Source organism: Pundamilia nyererei, unplaced genomic scaffold, assembly GCF_000239375.1.
Source record: "Pundamilia nyererei isolate P.nyererei 1_Seehausen unplaced genomic scaffold, PunNye1.0 scaffold00246, whole genome shotgun sequence".
Lineage (NCBI taxonomy): Eukaryota > Metazoa > Chordata > Actinopteri > Cichliformes > Cichlidae > Pundamilia > Pundamilia nyererei.
The window spans coordinates 576,501-595,059 of NW_005187647.1; the positions used below are offsets into that span (position 1 = coordinate 576,501).

The 18,559-nt window shown below is 40.0% G+C and overlaps 2 protein-coding genes across 3 annotated transcripts in view; both read left to right on the plus strand.

Moving 5' to 3' along the window:
• Positions 1–10,507, plus strand: part of podxl2 (podocalyxin-like 2) — a 19,323-nt gene extending 8,816 nt beyond the window's left edge. The window contains exons 4-13 of the mRNA XM_005749492.1: positions 178–287; positions 440–632; positions 2,454–2,603; positions 2,758–3,014; positions 3,121–3,195; positions 5,561–5,717; positions 6,956–7,017; positions 7,857–8,036; positions 8,900–9,088; positions 9,260–10,507. Coding sequence (XP_005749549.1) covers positions 178–287; positions 440–632; positions 2,454–2,603; positions 2,758–3,014; positions 3,121–3,195; positions 5,561–5,717; positions 6,956–7,017; positions 7,857–8,036; positions 8,900–9,088; positions 9,260–9,319 — 1,433 coding nt within the window. The 3' untranslated portion in view covers positions 9,320–10,507. The remainder of the gene's footprint in view (positions 1–177; positions 288–439; positions 633–2,453; positions 2,604–2,757; positions 3,015–3,120; positions 3,196–5,560; positions 5,718–6,955; positions 7,018–7,856; positions 8,037–8,899; positions 9,089–9,259) is intronic.
• Positions 10,508–13,914: 3,407 nt separating this feature from the next.
• Positions 13,915–17,723, plus strand: blcap (bladder cancer associated protein). Of its 2 annotated transcripts, none has more exons than XM_005749485.1 (2): positions 13,915–14,066; positions 15,531–17,723. In XM_005749485.1, exon 2 carries the CDS (start codon positions 15,715–15,717, stop codon positions 15,976–15,978), a length of 264 nt encoding a protein of 87 aa, XP_005749542.1. In that variant the 5' UTR covers positions 13,915–14,066; positions 15,531–15,714; the 3' UTR covers positions 15,979–17,723. The 2 variants fall into 2 exon arrangements, with proteins under 2 accessions (XP_005749542.1, XP_005749543.1); XM_005749486.2 differs by lacking the exon at positions 13,915–14,066 and adding an exon at positions 14,152–15,322.
• Positions 17,724–18,559: the final 836 nt, after the last annotated feature.

Here is an 18,559-nt window from a genome sequence, read left to right on the forward strand (position 1 = left end):
TATATATATATATATATAAAAACATTTAACAACCGGCGTAATTAATTTTGTTCCTTTAACTGGTTCCGTATCTCCTGTGACTTTGTGTCTTTGATAAGCTGCCAAATCCTCAGCACTACAGACAGTGGACTCAAAGAAACAACATATGTTTGTGACATGTCTCAATGTGTCACACAGGCTACAGTCCATCTTTCAACCCCTCCTCCTCCGAGCAGTCCAGCATCTCCATCCCAGCAGAGGGACCTGATTCTGGGCCAGAGGAGCATCGCACACCCCCCGTTCTAAAGGTGAGGATAGAGAAATTAACCTATTTATCTGTGTGAATGTAACTCAGACTGGTTATTAAGCTGGGTGGTTACCATAAACTTAATCATTTAACTGAACTTACAGATTCAGGAAAAGCAACAAAACAAGGACTAATGTGATATTTGCTATACAGGTGGGTCCTTTAGATAAAGAGCTGTGGGAAGCAGAGCGGGAAGAAGATGTCCTTTCTAGCGGATATGGAGGCCTTCGCTCCTCCATCACTACCACTACTAGCACATCAAGTGCTGCTGGAGATGCTGTAGGAACAGCCTCCCCAGAGACCGACACTGGCACAGACTTTGGGCTGCTGGGAAGTTATACAAAAGGTACACTAAAGCAGTTTCCTTGTTTTATGTTGTTCCCTGTTCCCCTGTGAGATATCAACGTTTGTTTCTGTAATGTTCTTTTATTTATGTACCCTTGTGCTTTGTATTTCCTGTTTACGTGGGATAAAATGTTTGTGCTACATCGGACATTTCGGGAAATCCAGCTATCGCCTGAAATTTTTTGATAGTGACGCTGTTTTTCATTCTTTTCTCTCTGTATGTTTATTGAGGCGTAACATTAATTAATAACAGATACAGATTTTCTGTATCTGTTATTAGAATAGTTTCTCTTGGGTATTATCAGTATGTTTTGGGGTAAATGTGATGTGGTCAGCAGTGTTTTTTACCTTGGAACCGTCCCATGGATGCCATTTTTGCCCAGTCTCCTTCTTATTTTTGAATCATGAACTTTGAGGCAGGTGAGGCCTGCGGTTCTTTAGATGTTGCTTTGGGTTCTTTTGAGGATAAGTTGTTGATGCACTATTGGAGTTATATTTGTAGGCCAGTCAATCCTGGGAAGCTTTCTCTGTTTTTCCAGTGGTTAAGTGGAGTCCCCAAGAATTACAAATACGTTTTAAACCCTTTCCTGAGATATACAGTCCTGATCAAAATTTTAAGACCACTTGGAAAATGGCAAAAAATCATACTTTGCATTGTTGGGTCTTAACAAGGTTTCAGGTAGAGCTTCAACATGCAACAAGAAGAAATGGGAGTGAGCCAAAACATTTTTTGAGCATGGAATTTATTGAAAACAACGCTTAAACTGAAATGGGCTGTTTTACAGCTGATTTAGGACCACACCTCCAAAAAAAACCCCCAAACCCCCCAAAACAAAAATCAAAGTTTAAGCCTTGTTTTCAATAAATTGCATGCTCAAAAAATGCTTTGTCTCACTCCCATTTCTTCTTGTTGCATGTTGAAGGTCAACTTAGAACCTTTTAAAAATCTGACCATGCAAAATATGATTTCTTGCCAATTTAATTAATTTTTCCTTTTTAAAGTTGGCATTTAAATGTGTGAATGACCTTGTGCAGCATTCAGTCAGTCATTCAGCAGAAAAGGTGTAAGCACAAGATAAGCTGTTAGCGGAGAAGATTGTAAACTACCAATAGTTAGAAAACTGCCACAAGAAATAAAAACAAAAAAGATTTAACGCTAAGGGATGATATTATTATTGTTATTAGTGATGTTTTCTGTCTGATCTTATATTTGTATTGAAACATTGTGTCTTAAAAGCCTAACCAGGGACAAAGTTGGCAAGTTAACTTTGGTTAGAAGGGCTATAGACACTGCATCTGTTACATTGTGTTTAAATGCATCAATGTTTGATAAACGGTCAAATCCTCTGTTTTATAAAAATATAAAATGCATACAAACTATAATCTTCTCAGGTCAGATGTTTGTGTGGACTACATAAGAAGTATTCTGATCAACAGATGTTATTGCTTTAAGATGGAGCCAGGACAGATGTTTAGCCTTATGTTGAAGTGAGGTAACCATCTGCTGACTGGCATTAAAATGATATCAATTCTCTTAAGGCTAAGTAGACACACGTATTTCACAAAATCAAACCATTCCTTGTATCCAGCACTCAGCAGGTTTGCTCTGGTGTCATTTAATTTAGGATGTCTCTCATTTTTATTTGTTGTTCACTGTAATGACTAAAAGATGCAGCTTGTTCTAGAAGATTTGGTGAATTTGCCAGCAACATAAACCCAAATTGCACATTTAGAGGATTGAAAAGGTGTTAAAATGCTTGAGTGTAAACCACAGAGAAGCTTCTGTGTTTTTATCTCTGCTGCCCTGGTTTTGTTTCTGCAGGTGAGACAGAGGATGAAGAGACTGAGAGGGAGGAAGAGGAAGAGGAGGAGATAGGCCTCGTACACATAGGTGTATTTACCCACAATCCCACTGTACCTGAAGTTGGCTTGGCTCCCAGCAGAGAGCCTCTGCAGCCTAGTGTGGAGAAAGGTGAGTGTCCAGTAATAATCAGTATAAAGCTTCTCTAAGCCCCTCCCCTTAGAAGGATTTGTTCAGTGATAGCACAGCAGGTCTGTCAGTTCTTCAGTGTTATGATCATAGCAAGCCTGACTAAAGCAGGCAAATTGCCTCCTCTGTACCCAAGAATTTAGACCAAAAGACAGAAGTGACGAGGGGAAGGAGGAAAGATGGAAAAAGATGCAGCGTGAAGAAACAAGAATCAGACACATCATCCCACTCACTACTGATCCTTCCCCCACTATTGGGTTCACCGACCCATCCTGGAATTGGCTGGAAAAGACCACTCCTCTGGAGTCTCACAGGTCAGAGGTCAGGGGTGGTGGGGTCGCAGAGGTCCTACTACCAGACAGCGATCTCAAAGGAGTAGAGGTGACACACCAGGTAAACTTGCAGACAGTGGGAACAAACAACAAATATAAGTTATTTTTTTCGATCATAAAATTCTGGCATTTATAACGCTATTTCACTTTAAATCCAAATCTTTCAGGTAGTTTGTGTTGACTGGAGTGAGCTGACTGGACGAGGCTATGTCGTCCTCAACATGACACAAAACATCAACTGCGTGAGTACACCTCGACCTGACTTATGCATTAGTATGCATAAGATGATGCCATGATCGCCTTTTGGAATCAGAAGTAACCAAATTTGGATGAAAGAGGATTGGGCTAATAAAACCCTAGAATTTAAATTGCAAAATGTGGAGCACAGACTCTTTGGACCATCTGGATCTCACAGAAGACTTTACTGTTTATTTCAAAATTCCATTTAAAATGCTTTACAAAACACCAACACCACAAAATGATTGACAGTAGGGGTGCAACATACACAAAATTCACGGTTCGGTTCGATACTTTGGTGTCACGGTTCGATATTTTATTGATACAAAAAATGTTCATGCCTTTTTAATTTGTCATTTATTAAGATTATAAATATAAATTTTAACTCAAAAGTACAGTTTTTAAATTTAATGTTGCTGAAAAAAGAAAATAATAAAAAAAATAAATCTATCTGATCGAGAAATCACTCATCTTTGGAAAGGAGAGTTTATTACAGAGAAATGGCTCTTTCCAAAATAAAAGCTATACTATACGCTTCTTCTGGGCTATATTCTCAGCAGCATATTAAACATATCAGGTCCCCATAAGGAGAATCATGTGCTAACGGCTGTCTAAATGACTCGGGTAAAGTTTGTAGCATGCATGCTTGTTGTTTTTGTCTGCTTCCACTTTGCACTACAATGATGTCGGCGTAAATGCGCAGTCATATTCGTTGTGTTCCCACTAGTGCTGTCAGCCTTAATCTGAAATGACGTTAACGCCACAACACGGCAAATCTCCGTTAACGAGCTACCGCGGATCACCGTGCGTGGGGCTGGACGGCACACGTTAACGAGCAAACTGCGCTAACGCAGTAGTTCCCACCCATGTAATTGAGCATTGCGTGGCACATCCGACATACTGTTTTACTTTTGTCCATGACGCGCTTACCTTCAGGGTCATACGTCACATGAAGACCAAAATAGTTCCAAAGGCCAGATCTGAATGAGGGTGGGGGAGGTTCAATTTGCCATGTTGCAACGAGCTTAGCTTCTGTCTTGCTAGCTTGTGCTGCGCTCAGTGGATCTGCGCTCGACAGTGCAGCCTAGGCGGAGTAGTCGATTCACTGAGCTCTCAACACAGACAGCATCGTCAGAAGAAAAGTTGATAAAATAAATTAAAAATTTTGTTTGATACATATGCATACCGAACCGAAAGCACTGTATCGAATGGTTCAATATCAATACGTTGCACCCCTAATTGACAGATGCAGTTTTGTGACTCAGTTCTCTTTTTGGAGCCAGCCTCATGTGGCCATTAGAGGACCTGCACCTGAAGCGGTTCCTCTAATGCCCCTTTGTTCAGTCAGGGGTCATTTTTAGGGGTTAACTGCCACGTCAGTGATGTTTATCAATCTGTTACAGTTTCTGAAAAACTACAGACACAGAAACATCCCTACAGTGTTTGGAACTGATCTGCAGTTATGCAATTGTATGAAGGTGAAATTAAAGTTTAGCTGGTTAAATTCACTGCGTTACATGGCGACTTTGTATCTGTAGTGGTTAGAGATGGATCTGAATCCTGTGCACACGATAAGTATAAACTTTATTTCATGACATTTTTTAAACATTCAGGAATACGTTTAACCCCATCTGCACTGCTGAGTGCACGGACTGCTACTTAGAAAATGTCTATTGTCTATTTGTCTATTAGTCTAACTAACGTCTGGTTAGTAATGATAACACTATGTCTAATAGTAATATTTAATATCAGAATATTTACTTGTAATTCTTTCAGTTCTTACTATTATAAGTACATATAATACCAATTTTTTTCAGCAGTCTGATTCCGTTTCAGCAAATTAGTTTAAGAAAATTCAGTGCAGCTGATCTTGGAGATAGCTGTGACCAGCTGTGGTTTGGGCACACAGTTTTGCTTTTACACGACAATAAACCACTAAAATCTGTTTGCAAGCAGACTGAGACACTCATTCTCAGGTGGTCTGTTTGGTCTGAACCAGTCCAAACAGGTCAGATATATGAACACAATTTCGAAGCCAATTATTCATCCTAGAACCAGCACACGCAGCTGTGATGTGTCCTTCTTTGAAGAAGGAGCCAGACTTTTCTCTCCCACTGCAGTAGCAAACATCAGGCGGATGAGTGCTGTAGAGCTCTAAAACCCGGACTGCTGGGGGCTGCTTGTATTTGTGTGTGTCGGTGAACGAACATCTGTCCATGGCACCAACACAAACCCTCACCACCAATGCAGTAGTTGTTGGCACAGAAACAGGGATGGAGTCAAAGCTGAGCTACTGCAGTTTAACTTCTTTTATCCTGTTTCCTCACCTTTGTGTGTGTATGTGTGCGTGTGTGTGTCTGTGTGTTACAGGAGGATTTCCGTTTAGACCAGGGTGTGCGATTGTTGACAACTATAGAGCGAGTGTTTGCTCGGAGAATGAGTAGCCCTGAGGGAACATGGGTAATCTACCTCAGCAAACCTACACACCAGCAACACCAGCTGCTGATGAACGTGGCATCTGTGCATGGTACACCCACCTACACACCTACCCACACACACAAACACAAACAGACACACACACACACGTACACATGTACCTTAAAATGCAGAGAAAATAGTAAAACACAATAAGTACAAACAAAAATGTTTTTAACTGTTAAACTGGAACACATAGCACACAGCATCAGCATCCCTATTTACAGCCTATAGGGGGAAGAAAGACTTGTTTCCTAGTCAACAAAATACAACATTAAAATTATAAAACAAAATTACAAAAAGTACAAAATCTGATGTAATTATAAAATAAAAGTACTCACTGTGCTGTAAAATGTCATGTGTGACAGATATTATGTTAGCTTTAACTGCTTTATACTGAATGAGGTGCATTAAAAGATTCTGGAGTCAAAAATCAAAAACGTCCCTGACTTCTCTTTGGCCTGTTGTCCTTTAGGCTGTGTGTTTGTGCACAGCTTCCAGCACTGCTGGATCAGGCCAAGTAAATCCTTTTTTTGACGATTCGACCATGGGTATCAACTTCATGCTAACGACAACATCAAAACCTCTGTCAAACTGACCTGAACTTCCGGTTGGGGATTATCTGTGATGAATAGAGTTGGATCTCTGGCTACAACTCACAACAAGGGTCATAATTACAAATCTGAACAGGAGCATACTTGTCATTTTTTATATGCTCAAGCAAAAAAAGTAGTTAGTCTGAGATATTAAACCCAACAGAGGATCCCTGTTACTGATTTGAGTGCACAAGCATATTAATATTCATCCATGTAGCTTGTCCAGACTGCAGTGGCTGCTGGCAGCTGTGTGACAACAATGTGCAGACAGACATGAAACAATAAAAACAATCAGAACAAATAAAAATGTATCAACAGAAGTTATCCCAGTCTTCATACTTTAACTCTGAACCAACGGTGCACCCTGAAATATTCAGTTGTGATCAGGGGTCTCAAGCAGTTTCTTTGTTCTTTGGATAAAAATAGATGGTCTGCTGTCACATTAAGTTAATTTTCAGCCTCCTTCAGGGTGTGTTATCTGAAAGCCTTCACAAATATCAAACAGTTGCAAATGTCAGGCTTCAGTATCAGACAAAGAAACATGATATAAAGAGATCCTTTAAATGAGGCATTTGATTCAGTTCTGACCCAAAGAAGAGTTTAGGAGCTTCTCAGTAACATACATATTCAAGCACACACAGGCACTGTGTTGGCTCAAAGGACTGTGTCTGACAAGATATGTTTTTTTATCCAGGAGTGATCCCGACCAAAGACATGCTGGGCATGCTGGCAGAGATCAAGACATGTCTGACTGAGGTACAACATCTAGAAACTTTTTAAATTTGTTGCAGCACTCTCCAGCAAATCAGATTCAAACATTTCTGCTAAGATACTGAAGAGAGCACAGTGAACGTGTGTGAAATGAAATGGAAAAAAATGCACCTCTTTCTGTGACAAATCGTCGGTATGTCACACTTTTGGCCACCCAACACGTCTCTTTGTTACGCGTTCGGAAACGGCAGGAAACATGAGAACCGTTTGGAATGAATCTACACATGTACGTGGGTTACCGGTGCTATTGTATTCCATCCACAATCCTGCGTGGTTCATAGGGCCACCTCGGGACTTGATAAATCATCGGTATGTTATATGTCGGGAATGAGAATGGCCTGGTATTTCTTACAATATAAGCCCAAACATTCATGCTGACAGATTTCTTTTATTTAATACTATAGCATTTCTTTTTCAAGTGGAAAAACTGAGACATGCGCTTCTTTTTCCTATATTAAACCCCTAAAGCCTGAAATCTGAAATAATTCTGCTCCATATTATATTTGCTACATCTGGAATTTTGTTTAAATTGCTTAAAAATATATTGTGCCTTTTAGTTAAGTTTTTCAGGGGGAAAAAAATCACACTGATCTTGTAGAAGTCTCAAAAACTCACAGAAAATTTTATGTGTCAAATATGACACACTAGGCATTAACGACTTAAGATATCTTAGGGAGTAAATGTGCAGTTACACTGCTGTTTACTGACAAAAAAGGGGAACTTTCACTGGTCCACTTAAGAGCAAGGTGAGCTGTCACAGTGTGAAACGGGTTTGACATGAGTTTAAACTAATGGTTGATTGTTGTGCATGCGTACCTTTTCAGGTGGGCGTCCAGAACTACAGTGCTGCCAGCAACTGCCCGTCTCGGCCCAGTCACACACGCAGTGACTACGGCAAGCTGTTTGTGGTTCTGGTTATCATCGGCTCCATCTGCATGGTAATCATCACATCTGGATTCATATACATCTGCTGGCAGAGACGGCTCCCTGCAACGAAAACTGCGGTAAGCACAAACACAAACCATCGCCATGCGCTAACTGTGGCCCGTGCTGATGTGCAGCTGTGCTGTCAAGTGTTTAAGACCACAGATGTTTGCCAGTGTTTACAGTATATATACTATATCCTCTATACTTAAGTAACTTAACCTAATGTAATATGGTGTCTTGGAAGTTTAATTAACAAAGTCTGCAGACACAGTCAGCGGTAATCAACACCTTCCTTTTTTCTCATGCACACGAGAGAGAGAAGCGCCTTCAGCAGGGCGCTGGTACACAGTCTCTAAAGACGAATAGCACAGCACTTCTTTAAACACAGTTCAGACCAAATACCAAATTAAAATAAAATAAATACATTTTAAAGGACATTAATTGAAATGTGCTTTCAGAAAGCTGATTTCAGTAAATAATCCATCCATTGGTGATGGGTTTTTATGTAGCGTGCAGGTTGTCCAAATCCAAATATAATATTACTAATAATATGAAAACATTATCATAATTGTATAGGTTTTAACAGTAAAATAACGATGTACTAATTTAAATGTATTAATGTGGTTAGCTGTCATATATTGTGACCAGAATGAAGGAGTTAGATCAAACATATGATGTTGGAAACATGGATCATGGTTAGGGATGATATTCATCTTAGTTTAGGTTTTGTTAAATCCCTCTAGCCTGTGTTTAGGGCTGAGGTGTATCAGCGTTTCTTTGAGGTGTTCTTACTTTGCCAGACTTTTCATTGGTTTCCTCTCATTCATTTTATTTTTTGCTGCTGAGTTCATGAGAGATGAAGGTATTCATGTCTCTGAGCTGCCGCACTGGATAAATGGATCACTCTTTATAAATCTTTTGCTCCTTCTTTTCCACACAGTTTCGTGCTGAGGAGCTTCACTTTGTGGTGAACGGTTGCCATGATAACCCAACACTGGATGTGACTAATGATGGCCAGCCTGAGATGCAGGAAAAGAAGCCAAGTACCAATGGGCTTGCAGGAGGAGGAGGAGGAGCAGGAGGAGGAGGAGGAGGAGACAGAGGTGGGGAGGAGAGCAGTCGATGGCAGGTGATTGGAAGACTAATTGAGGGATAAAAAAAAAGATGAAGAGATGGATGAGTAAATAATGAGTAAATGAGTTACTGCTAAAGCTTCCTTTTTGAGAAAACTAAACTAAACAAAAATACATTCTGCCTGGCAACGGCATGAAGACACTAATTTTTTTTATTTTTTTTTTAGGTATTTGTCAATCAAGCAGCCACAGAGGAGGAGGAAGAAGAGCAGGACACACATCTCTGATTGATGAAGACGATTCTTTTATATACAGCTTATGAGAGGAAGCCCTGAGGAAGGAAGAAGATAATGAAAGAGGATGGGGAGATGATGGCAGAAGAAAAATAATACAAATGTTTTTGATGGAGAGAACAAAGAAAGAAAGGAGAAATAAGGGAGAGAAAAGGAAGACGCTGATGGTAATAAAGTGTTGCCCAGTCAGCTGAGCTAAGACTGAGGCTAGGGGGAGTAGAGGAGGAGTCACTGACGTCATGTTTGAGATTAGACACTGAATTCACGTAGAGTCATGAGTCTCTCTGAGATCTCAGCTTTTAAAACAATCAACAGAGTGTGATTGACAAAGCTGAAATTTCATTAAAAGATTAAACTCCTGTTGGATAGGTTAATAATGCCATCACGCCATAGAAATGCCTGTGTTTAGTGTGCCTTACGCTGCTACCTTTTTGTACAGTGGCTGCATGGGACAGATTAAAAGCAAACTCTGCACAAGTCATAACTTAAAGCATCATTTTACAACCCTAACGTTTGAATGTCAACGCTGTGGCACCGTTTTGTGTCACAAATCATTAGACAGAATGGCCCACTGTTTCCCTAACTGTGAAAGTAATCGAAATATTAAAGGTTTACTATGAATTGTGGTAAAACTGAATATATTTAGGTAAGTTACAGGTCAGTATTTTATATATAAGATGTAATGATTTTATAAATATGATATATTAGTTCAGGGTAAAGTAACCAACAGTGTATGAAGTTGACAAAATTACCACCAGTAGAAAAATGCCATTCCTCATATACTTTTTCCCCTTATTGTTTGTCATATCTGTAGAGACTGTCCATATTAAACACAGCCGAAGTTTGAAATAATGAGCTCATAGTCTGAAGCTCAGGCTTTGACGGGCTTGAAACGCAAGTTTTACAAAAGGATTTTTTCCACTCTCTTGCCTTGCTGATGTCAGCACTGCACCGATGTCCTGGCACAACCAGAGCCACGGCCCGACCTCCTGTAGGAGGCGGGGCTTTGAAGTCTGCAGAAACCAGCAAGTACCAACCAATCAGAAAAATGAAAGCAATTAAAACAGGTTCACACAGAATTTTTCATAATAATAATGTTTCATAATCTTCTAAGAGATATTGTGAATTAATTTAGGACTAGGGCTGTTCGATATAACGATATATATCGGATGACGATATAAAAACGTCTATCGTTTCATTTTACGCTATCGTTTGTTTCGTGGTGTCGCAAAATGAACTGTTTACAGCAATATTTTTTCATTGTTTTGATGGTCACTGTAGTGGCTATATTAATTTCCTAAAGTTCTCTCTTTCTCTTATATTTAATATAACCACACTATGGACGGACAAGCGCCTGTTTTTATGCGTTGTGGTTAGCAACAAAGACGGTAACACCATCGCGTGTCCTCTTGTTTATGTTCCACATAAACCTTTCACAATAAAGCTCAAGATCCTGTTGAGACTTTTCAAAATAAACTGAACCAAGTGAAAGAGCAGATTTTTACGGATGAGAAGTAAAAAAGAGCCGCCAGGTGCTAAAAAATAAACCTTAGACTCAAACGTTAGAACAGGCTTTTATTACCCAGCACGCCATGTAATAAATACTCACAAAGAAAGCCGTTACAACTTATGTCTAAAAATGTATAGTTTCATGCATCTGTTAAAACACTCGACTCCAGCTACATGGCGCGCAGCTGGAAACACTTCCCGCAAGTCGAGCTGCCCGAGATTCACAGAATTTACAGAAAATGTTACATTTTTGTGATTTATATCGTTATCGGATGATAGAATTCTTATATCGGGATATGAGATTTTGGTCATATCGCACAGTCCTATTTAGGACTTAAAGTCACTATGGGTTACAGTTAGTGCTTGCTGTTAAACTCTATATTCGGACATCACTGATAGCAGAAAGAAAGTCCCAATACCAGTGCAGCCAATCAAATCATCAACAGTTAGATGATAAGGTGTGACTACAGTGACAGCAGCGACTCCTCTAAGCTACTCCTCTGGATTACTGATGAGAAAGTAAAGCCTGTAGCAACTTTGAAAGTGAGGTTTTGGCACTTTATTGATTCCTCTTGGAAGTAGTGACTATCATCGTTGAAATGCTGCATCATGTTAAACGTCTTACATACAGTGATTCAAATATCTCTATTTTGCTTATAGGAATGGTTGTAACTGCTGAGGATGTTTACTCTGCACTCTCAAACATGTCATGTGATCGCTGTACTTGTGTGCTGCTAGCCTTATATGCTGTTTTTCTCCCCCAATAGTGCTCTAATGGCTGCTGTATGCTCCTGGCTAAGTCTTGAGGCTATGACACATGGGCAACATTTAGATGTCAAAAGCATGAAATATATAGATAGTTACAGTGTTAAAGTCGAGTCACCAGACCCAAGTCGAGCCCCAGGTGTTCAGTATTATGGTGTTAAACATTAAAGTCAGAGTTACGTTTAAGTCACAAATGGAACGACTACAGTATACACAGGGCACACAGGAGTAACAGTTTGAGTTCCAACTCAGTAAAAACACGTCTGCAGTGTTATCATCGCTCCAAACTTGTCCCATTTACTTTATTCAGGGCTTATAAGATTGAGTTAGCATGGCCATTGTCTGACTTTAAAGGAGTCACCTCAATACACGTATGACTAACATTTAAGTTCAAATTCATTCATAAAGGATCAAAATTAGAATTAGCAGAGGTTACAAGTCCACGGCCCGATTAATAAAACACTGACTTGCTATCTCTGTGATGACACAGATCAGACGGAACTAAAACATGCTCACTGACTCATTGCTGTAGTTGCCCATCTTCATTTTCATCAAGATGCTGCCTGTTTTATCTCTTACTCTGACTTTTCTTGATGCATCAGTACTGTACATGGCTTCACTCAAACCCACACGGATTAATATGCACCATGTCAGCTAAGCAGTATTTATGGAGCGCTGAGGACACATGCAGAGATGGAGAACGATCATGAATACATTAAATGGTTGCCCGCAGTGTGGATTATGTGGTTGTCAAGCACAAGATAGCTAGGGTGGAGACTACCGAAAGTGTGCACTACACAGAAGAAATCCAAATGGAGCTTTATCATTCTGTTTAATATCAGGCAAAGCACAAAATACAGGCAGGCTCTTTGTTGTTATATAGATGAGCATGTAGCTTTCAGCCCTGCAGTAAGCATCAGTATAACAAAACATACAGCTGGCGTTGCTGAGAAACTTTAATTTAGACAAATTTTGTTGCTTGAAGTGATCGTTTAACAAATTCTGCTTCTTCACATTTTTGATTTTATACATTTTTGTTTTTAGGTTCTGATGGCAAGCGTGTGGATAGTTAACAGTGCCAGCACAAGTTCAGTTGTAGCAAAAAACAAATGAGCCCTTAGTTTGTATAAAGAGTTTGTTGATATGATTTTAAATCAATATGTAAACTTTTCTTTTTTTTACTTTTCATTCATTATTTTGAAATATTTTATTTTTAATTTAAAAAAGTTTTTTTCTATGTCTGTTTGTTTGCATTTACACAAACATATGGTTTCACATTTTTGGTTGTCAGTGTAATAATTGTGACAAATAAAGTTTGAAGAAGATGGGATACTGTGGTTTGTCACCTCCCAATTGTAAGTAACTGTATGATATCACAGTTCATCGGATTTAATGCTTAGCTTAAACTAGATTCTTCCTCTTTTCAGCAGATGCATTAAATTACATGAATAAACCCCGACAAGCACCCTAACCACTAACAAAAAAACATGATTTATAAGCTATTGTTGATTTCAGTAAAGACCCTGAAAAAGTTCACTTAGAGTCTGGGTGGTTGACTCGCATGCCATAATCGCTACACATGTTCCTGTATACTATGCCAGCTACTTGGTGACGGCGTTCCATGTATGCCTTGCATGCTAGCATCTTGCACCCTGCTGTTATGTACTAGATTGTCTCAGTGACATTTTTACACTGCTTGTATTTGGGGTCTTGCCTGGTATGGCATTTAAACTTCTCTAACTGTCCTCTAGCCGCTACTTAAGATCAGAGTCTAAAAATGAATCATGAATACATACTTTGGTTAAAACAGTGTCTCAACACCTGCATTTCTGATAATTTTCACTTAAATCAGAGTAAATATCATATTCTGGGGAGTTTATTTTCAGATGCGGATTTGGTAATCTAGTTATCCAGAAGCAGGGTGTGTGATCAAATCACAGACTACCATATTTGTTAGAAAATGTCAGCCAATGTGGCTTTGTGGCACAAGGAACAAGATATTTCAGGCCTGAGTGATTCTTAAATCGAATCTGTATAAGCTGTTCTGAGTTTTTTGTTTTTTCTCTTTATAGAACAATTTTCAAATAAATTAATGGGTATTATTTTCAAATAATATTCATCAAATTATCCAAGCAGCAAAGAATAACAGCACACAACACACAACAGATTTTATAAATACAGGAAAACTCTCCAGCAATCAAAATATTATTACAGAAGAATTCGAGAAGTTTATTCTATATTAATAGACCAAGCTTAACGATATCATATTTGGTCCAAGTAAAGTTATCAACAGTAAGTTATTAAATATAATCAGGCAAGTCACAGACACCTAAACTTCTTCGCTCTACCTCCACACGGGTCCTTTAAGCTAACGCTAATGCTAGTTAGCTACGTACGCAGTCGGTTGATGAAACGGAGATGATACCGGTGGTTTATTTTTGCTGAGAATGAGCTCAAAACATGTCAGGTTTGTTTCATAATAATTTATAGTTGGATTGTAATACAGGTGGCCACCTTTACAGACTCTGGTTTTTCTCGATAGCGGAAGCAAGCGTTTGTTTTCCAAGCTAACTTAGCTGGTTAGCCTCAGGTGCATGCTGTTGTTAATGCAGTCCTCCGTTCATGGCTAGCGCTACACGGGGGCCTGTCCCATTACTTACAGGGTGTCTACACCAAGACTCAAATATTGTCTTTTTTTGGTACAAACATATCGGACTTTTTCATTTTTTAATGATTGTTTAAAAAGCAGCTTTTAGCTAACGAACGTTACCGCCCACTGCAATGTGTTTTCGCGGAACAGGTTAGCCGGATAAATCAATTTAATTACATTCTAATAAAAACAACTCGCTGCACGTACAGTGTATCAAAAGCAAGAATATTTAGCCATGTTGTGGTCTACGCTTTTTCTCCCAGATTTGCCTGGCAACGTTAAATTGGTCCATTATTGTTTTTCAAATAGTCTGATTTGCCCTTTCTAGACTCTAGAGAAGTCTTACCCGGAGAGGATCACTGTATGAAAACTAAATTTCTTCTATTAACACGAAGGCTAACTAGGTAGCAAAGCGTAAGAGCTGCCCTTGAATTGAACTAATGTTAATCAAAGCAGCAGGCATTTAAGCAGAGGGTTAACAGCAGCGACATTCATAACGTCGTAGGTATATTTTAAAGTTAGGTGGTCATGTGGCAGTCGGAGAGCGAGCAGCTGTCCCTGACAGTCAGCTAGTGGCAGCTGGTTTAGTTATTGAAAGAAAGCAGCCACTGTTGTGTTAAACCCAGCGCACGTTGATTATTTTTTTCCACATTAAATAAGGCGCAGTAAGTTTTGTTAATGTGCTTGGAGGCCTAAAGATAACCACGCAGGTAGTTAACATTAGCCGAGCAGCTGATCTCGGTGTGTTAGGCCCTTTAAGGAAGTTGGCACACTAATAGTTGAGTAAATGTTTACTTTCGGGAGGCTTTAACAAGTACTGGGTCACTGATTAGGATTTTGAGTGAGGCAAGTCTCACTCCTCACATTAGTGCTACACTTACCTGCCTGGTGTTTTGCACCCCAGTTTGCATGTTAGCTGTTTTGAATGTTATGTTTTTCTAATTTAACTTTAACTTGTGTCTTGGAGTGTTTGTGTACCCACGTTTAATATTTGCCAAACATGCAGCCATGTGAATATTACTAAAGAAGTGGTTCTAATAATATTACCATTCAAGAGCTGGCTTGAAGAGGAGGTGAGAAGGAAACTCAACTGTTGTCATGTTTTATGTAGGGAAAACACTTTATTTTTCTTCATATCTCCTGAATTATTTATTGACACAAAACAACAAATAGTTCCAAAACAGCATCTATAAAAAGTGTGAATTAAATAAAACTTTAAAGCTTAGATATGTTTGCCCAGATTATGAGTCTTCTAACTTTTCTTTTCACCGTCCTGTGCAGGGATGATCTGATGGTAACATCTGGCTGCTTTGACATCTTTCTGCATCATCCCAGCTCTGTTGGATAGAGGAACGCTCCCACATTAGCGAAGAGCTGTTGTCATCTCCACTCTGAACCTATCAGAGACCCTTCATTCATAGATCTGAAACAGAAAACATCTTCTGCCTCCTTCCAAAAAGAGACAATGTATTGCCTTCAATGGCTGCTCCCTGTGCTGCTCATCCCCAAGCCGCTGAACCCAGCTCTGTGGTTCAACCACTCCATGTTCATGGGGTTCTACCTGCTCAGCTTCCTGCTGGAGAGAAAGCCCTGCACCATCTGTGCCTTGGTCTTCCTGGCTGCCCTCTTCCTCATCTGCTACAGTTGCTGGGGCAACTGCTTCCTTTACCACTGCCAGGATGCTGCACTCCCGGATGCTGCCCACGACCCAGCCATTGTTGGGACCTAGGAGAGGAGGAGCACCAGCAGCAGCAGCAGCAGCACCAGGAAGTGGTGGTGGGGGGAGCAGGAGTATAAGGCAATGCTGAGAAATTATTGTAGAAAGATACTGCCATGCTTAGAGTGGTGAAAATTGCTGGAGGGGAATACCAAGAGTGTTCAGCCAAAGACAAACTAAAGAAGAAGAGCTGGTCTTGGAGGGTTATGAACGCTGTCTTTTCTTTTTTCTTTCTTAATGCTGTAAAGAAGAATTTGAGGAATGGGAAAGGGTGCCAGAGGTCACATTATGTGTCCTATTATCTAACAGGTAGCAAAGGCGAGGGATCCAAACTTGAAATAAAAAGGGAAGGACATGCATGAACTTGACATGATGCTGAGGGAAAAAGAATTTCACATTGACCAACTTTCATTCCAGCACATGAATGAAAAATAAAAAAAAAGTATACAGTATAAACTACATGTGACATTAACTTAAAGTCACAGGGGTGGGTGCTTTGCATTATGCTAACTTGTCTGTTCCTTGTGTCTTAGCTACTGCCAAACGGAGGATGGGAGAGAAAGCTGCTCAAAACCTCTGAGGTTTTTATAGTGGGATGGAAAATCCTCCATGGTGGCAGAGGAGGAAAGGTTTCTGGGTGAAGGGAAGTGAGAGGATGCAAGGAAACGTAAACTAGCATAACGAAAATCCCTCTCCAGTTCAGTGTTCCGATTTAAGAGATTTCACTTTCTCCCCAAACCCGATCGCTCATCTTTTTAAACTGAAAATACTTTGCTCCTTAAAACTGCCAAAATCACATAACCCCTCTGAAAACTGCTATGGCAGCCACGATCACTTGCTCAACAAACTTTATACGCCAGGTAGTGTTAAACTGTAGTCAAAAACAAGAGCGTCACACCCCTGACAGCCCTGGATGGCCAAACTCTGTCGCCACTTTGGCTCTGCACACGTAATGCTCCACAAGGCGAGTACACAGACACTGGACAATCAGTAACTACGCTGTGAATATGTCCCCCCTTTGCCGCACTTCTACTCAAACACACCTCAAACAGGTGAACTAGAGCTGAGGACCTACGATGTTATTACCCGCTGTGCTCTACAGCTGCTCCTCATCGTCCTGCCTCAGTGTGACCTTCCCTACTGCCATCTGATCTTTTTTGTTTCTGTTCTTTTTCTTTTGCAGTTTGCATGAGTTGCTCTAAGTTTTTTTTTTGTTTTGTTTTTTCCCCCCAAGCGTCAAGGTGACACCCAAATTTTTAATAAGTTAAAAACGCTGAAAGTTTCCAAAGGGTAGAAAAATCTGGATGTGTAGTTGAATGAAAGTTTTCTGTAATGTGCTATGGGTGTGCATTCTTTGTGGTCATGACATGCTGATCAGTGTAAAAATGTGGCAATACACAAGGAGACACAACAGCTATGGTCAGCATTTCCAGCAACAATGAGCAATACAGAGTGCAGGCTGAAGAACTGATTTAAAAATTTCACAGGGGATTGGAGTTTCCACAGGTGTCACTGCTGTAAGTGTTAAGTTTAGCTGTCAGACACAGGCTAAGGTGTTTATACTCTGTACCTGTTGGAATGTGTGTGTGTGTGTGCGCGTGTGTGTGGCCTCCTGTGGCAGTGCTCATTGCGTTCACTGCAACATATTTGCTTTGGTTTTAATTTAAATAAAGTTTTCCCTCTTATGTGTTAAACTGTGAGGTTCTGTGTCAAACAAAAAAACGTATTTTGATTAAAAAATAAATGCAAGTAAGAGTTGTGCTTTGCATTTTGCTGTTTTTGTTTTGTTTGTTTGTTTCTGTAGGAAAATCGTGTTGCAAATAGTTTTTGCATATTTGTCACATTAAATGTAAGTATTAGACAAAGATGACACATTAAATATAAAGTGCAGTTTTAAAATGATTCCATGTGCCAAGAGAAAAAAAGTGATCCAGACCTATCTGTAGTTGTAATGCCAAAACTGGGCTCCAGCAGATTCCAGGGACAAATCGGATATCGCTGTCCAGGAGAGTGCAGGCTTAGGACAGCTAAAATGCTGCGCAGGGTCCTCAGACTCCTGAGCTTGAGGAACACACATGCTCCAACTCACACCGACTGAGCAGGCTACCTGTTCAGTTGCTCAGTGCAATTATTGAATCAACCAATCACATGGCAGCAAGTCAGTTGGGCATGCAGACATGCTGAAGATGAACTCCTAAGAAACTCAGCACCAGAATGGTGAAGTAATTCAGAGTTGGTGACAGGATGAGCTACATGTTGGTGATATACTGGTGTTTCCCCACTCAACCATCTTTACGGTTTTCAGAGAATGGTGCAAAGAGGCAAAAATATTTAGTCCAATCCACATCATTGATGTTGGAGAATGACCAGACCGCTTTGAGCTGAAAGGGAGACAACAGTAACTCATGTAACCACACTTACAATCAAGGTATGCAGAAGAGCATCTCTACAGCAGCAGAAGACCACACCAGGTATTAGCTATTAACAGGACCCTGAATTCACAGGGATTCATCAGAAATGGACAGAAGATTGGAAAAATGTTGCCTGTTGCAACAGGCTGCGACATTTGGATAGCAGGATCAGAATTAATAAC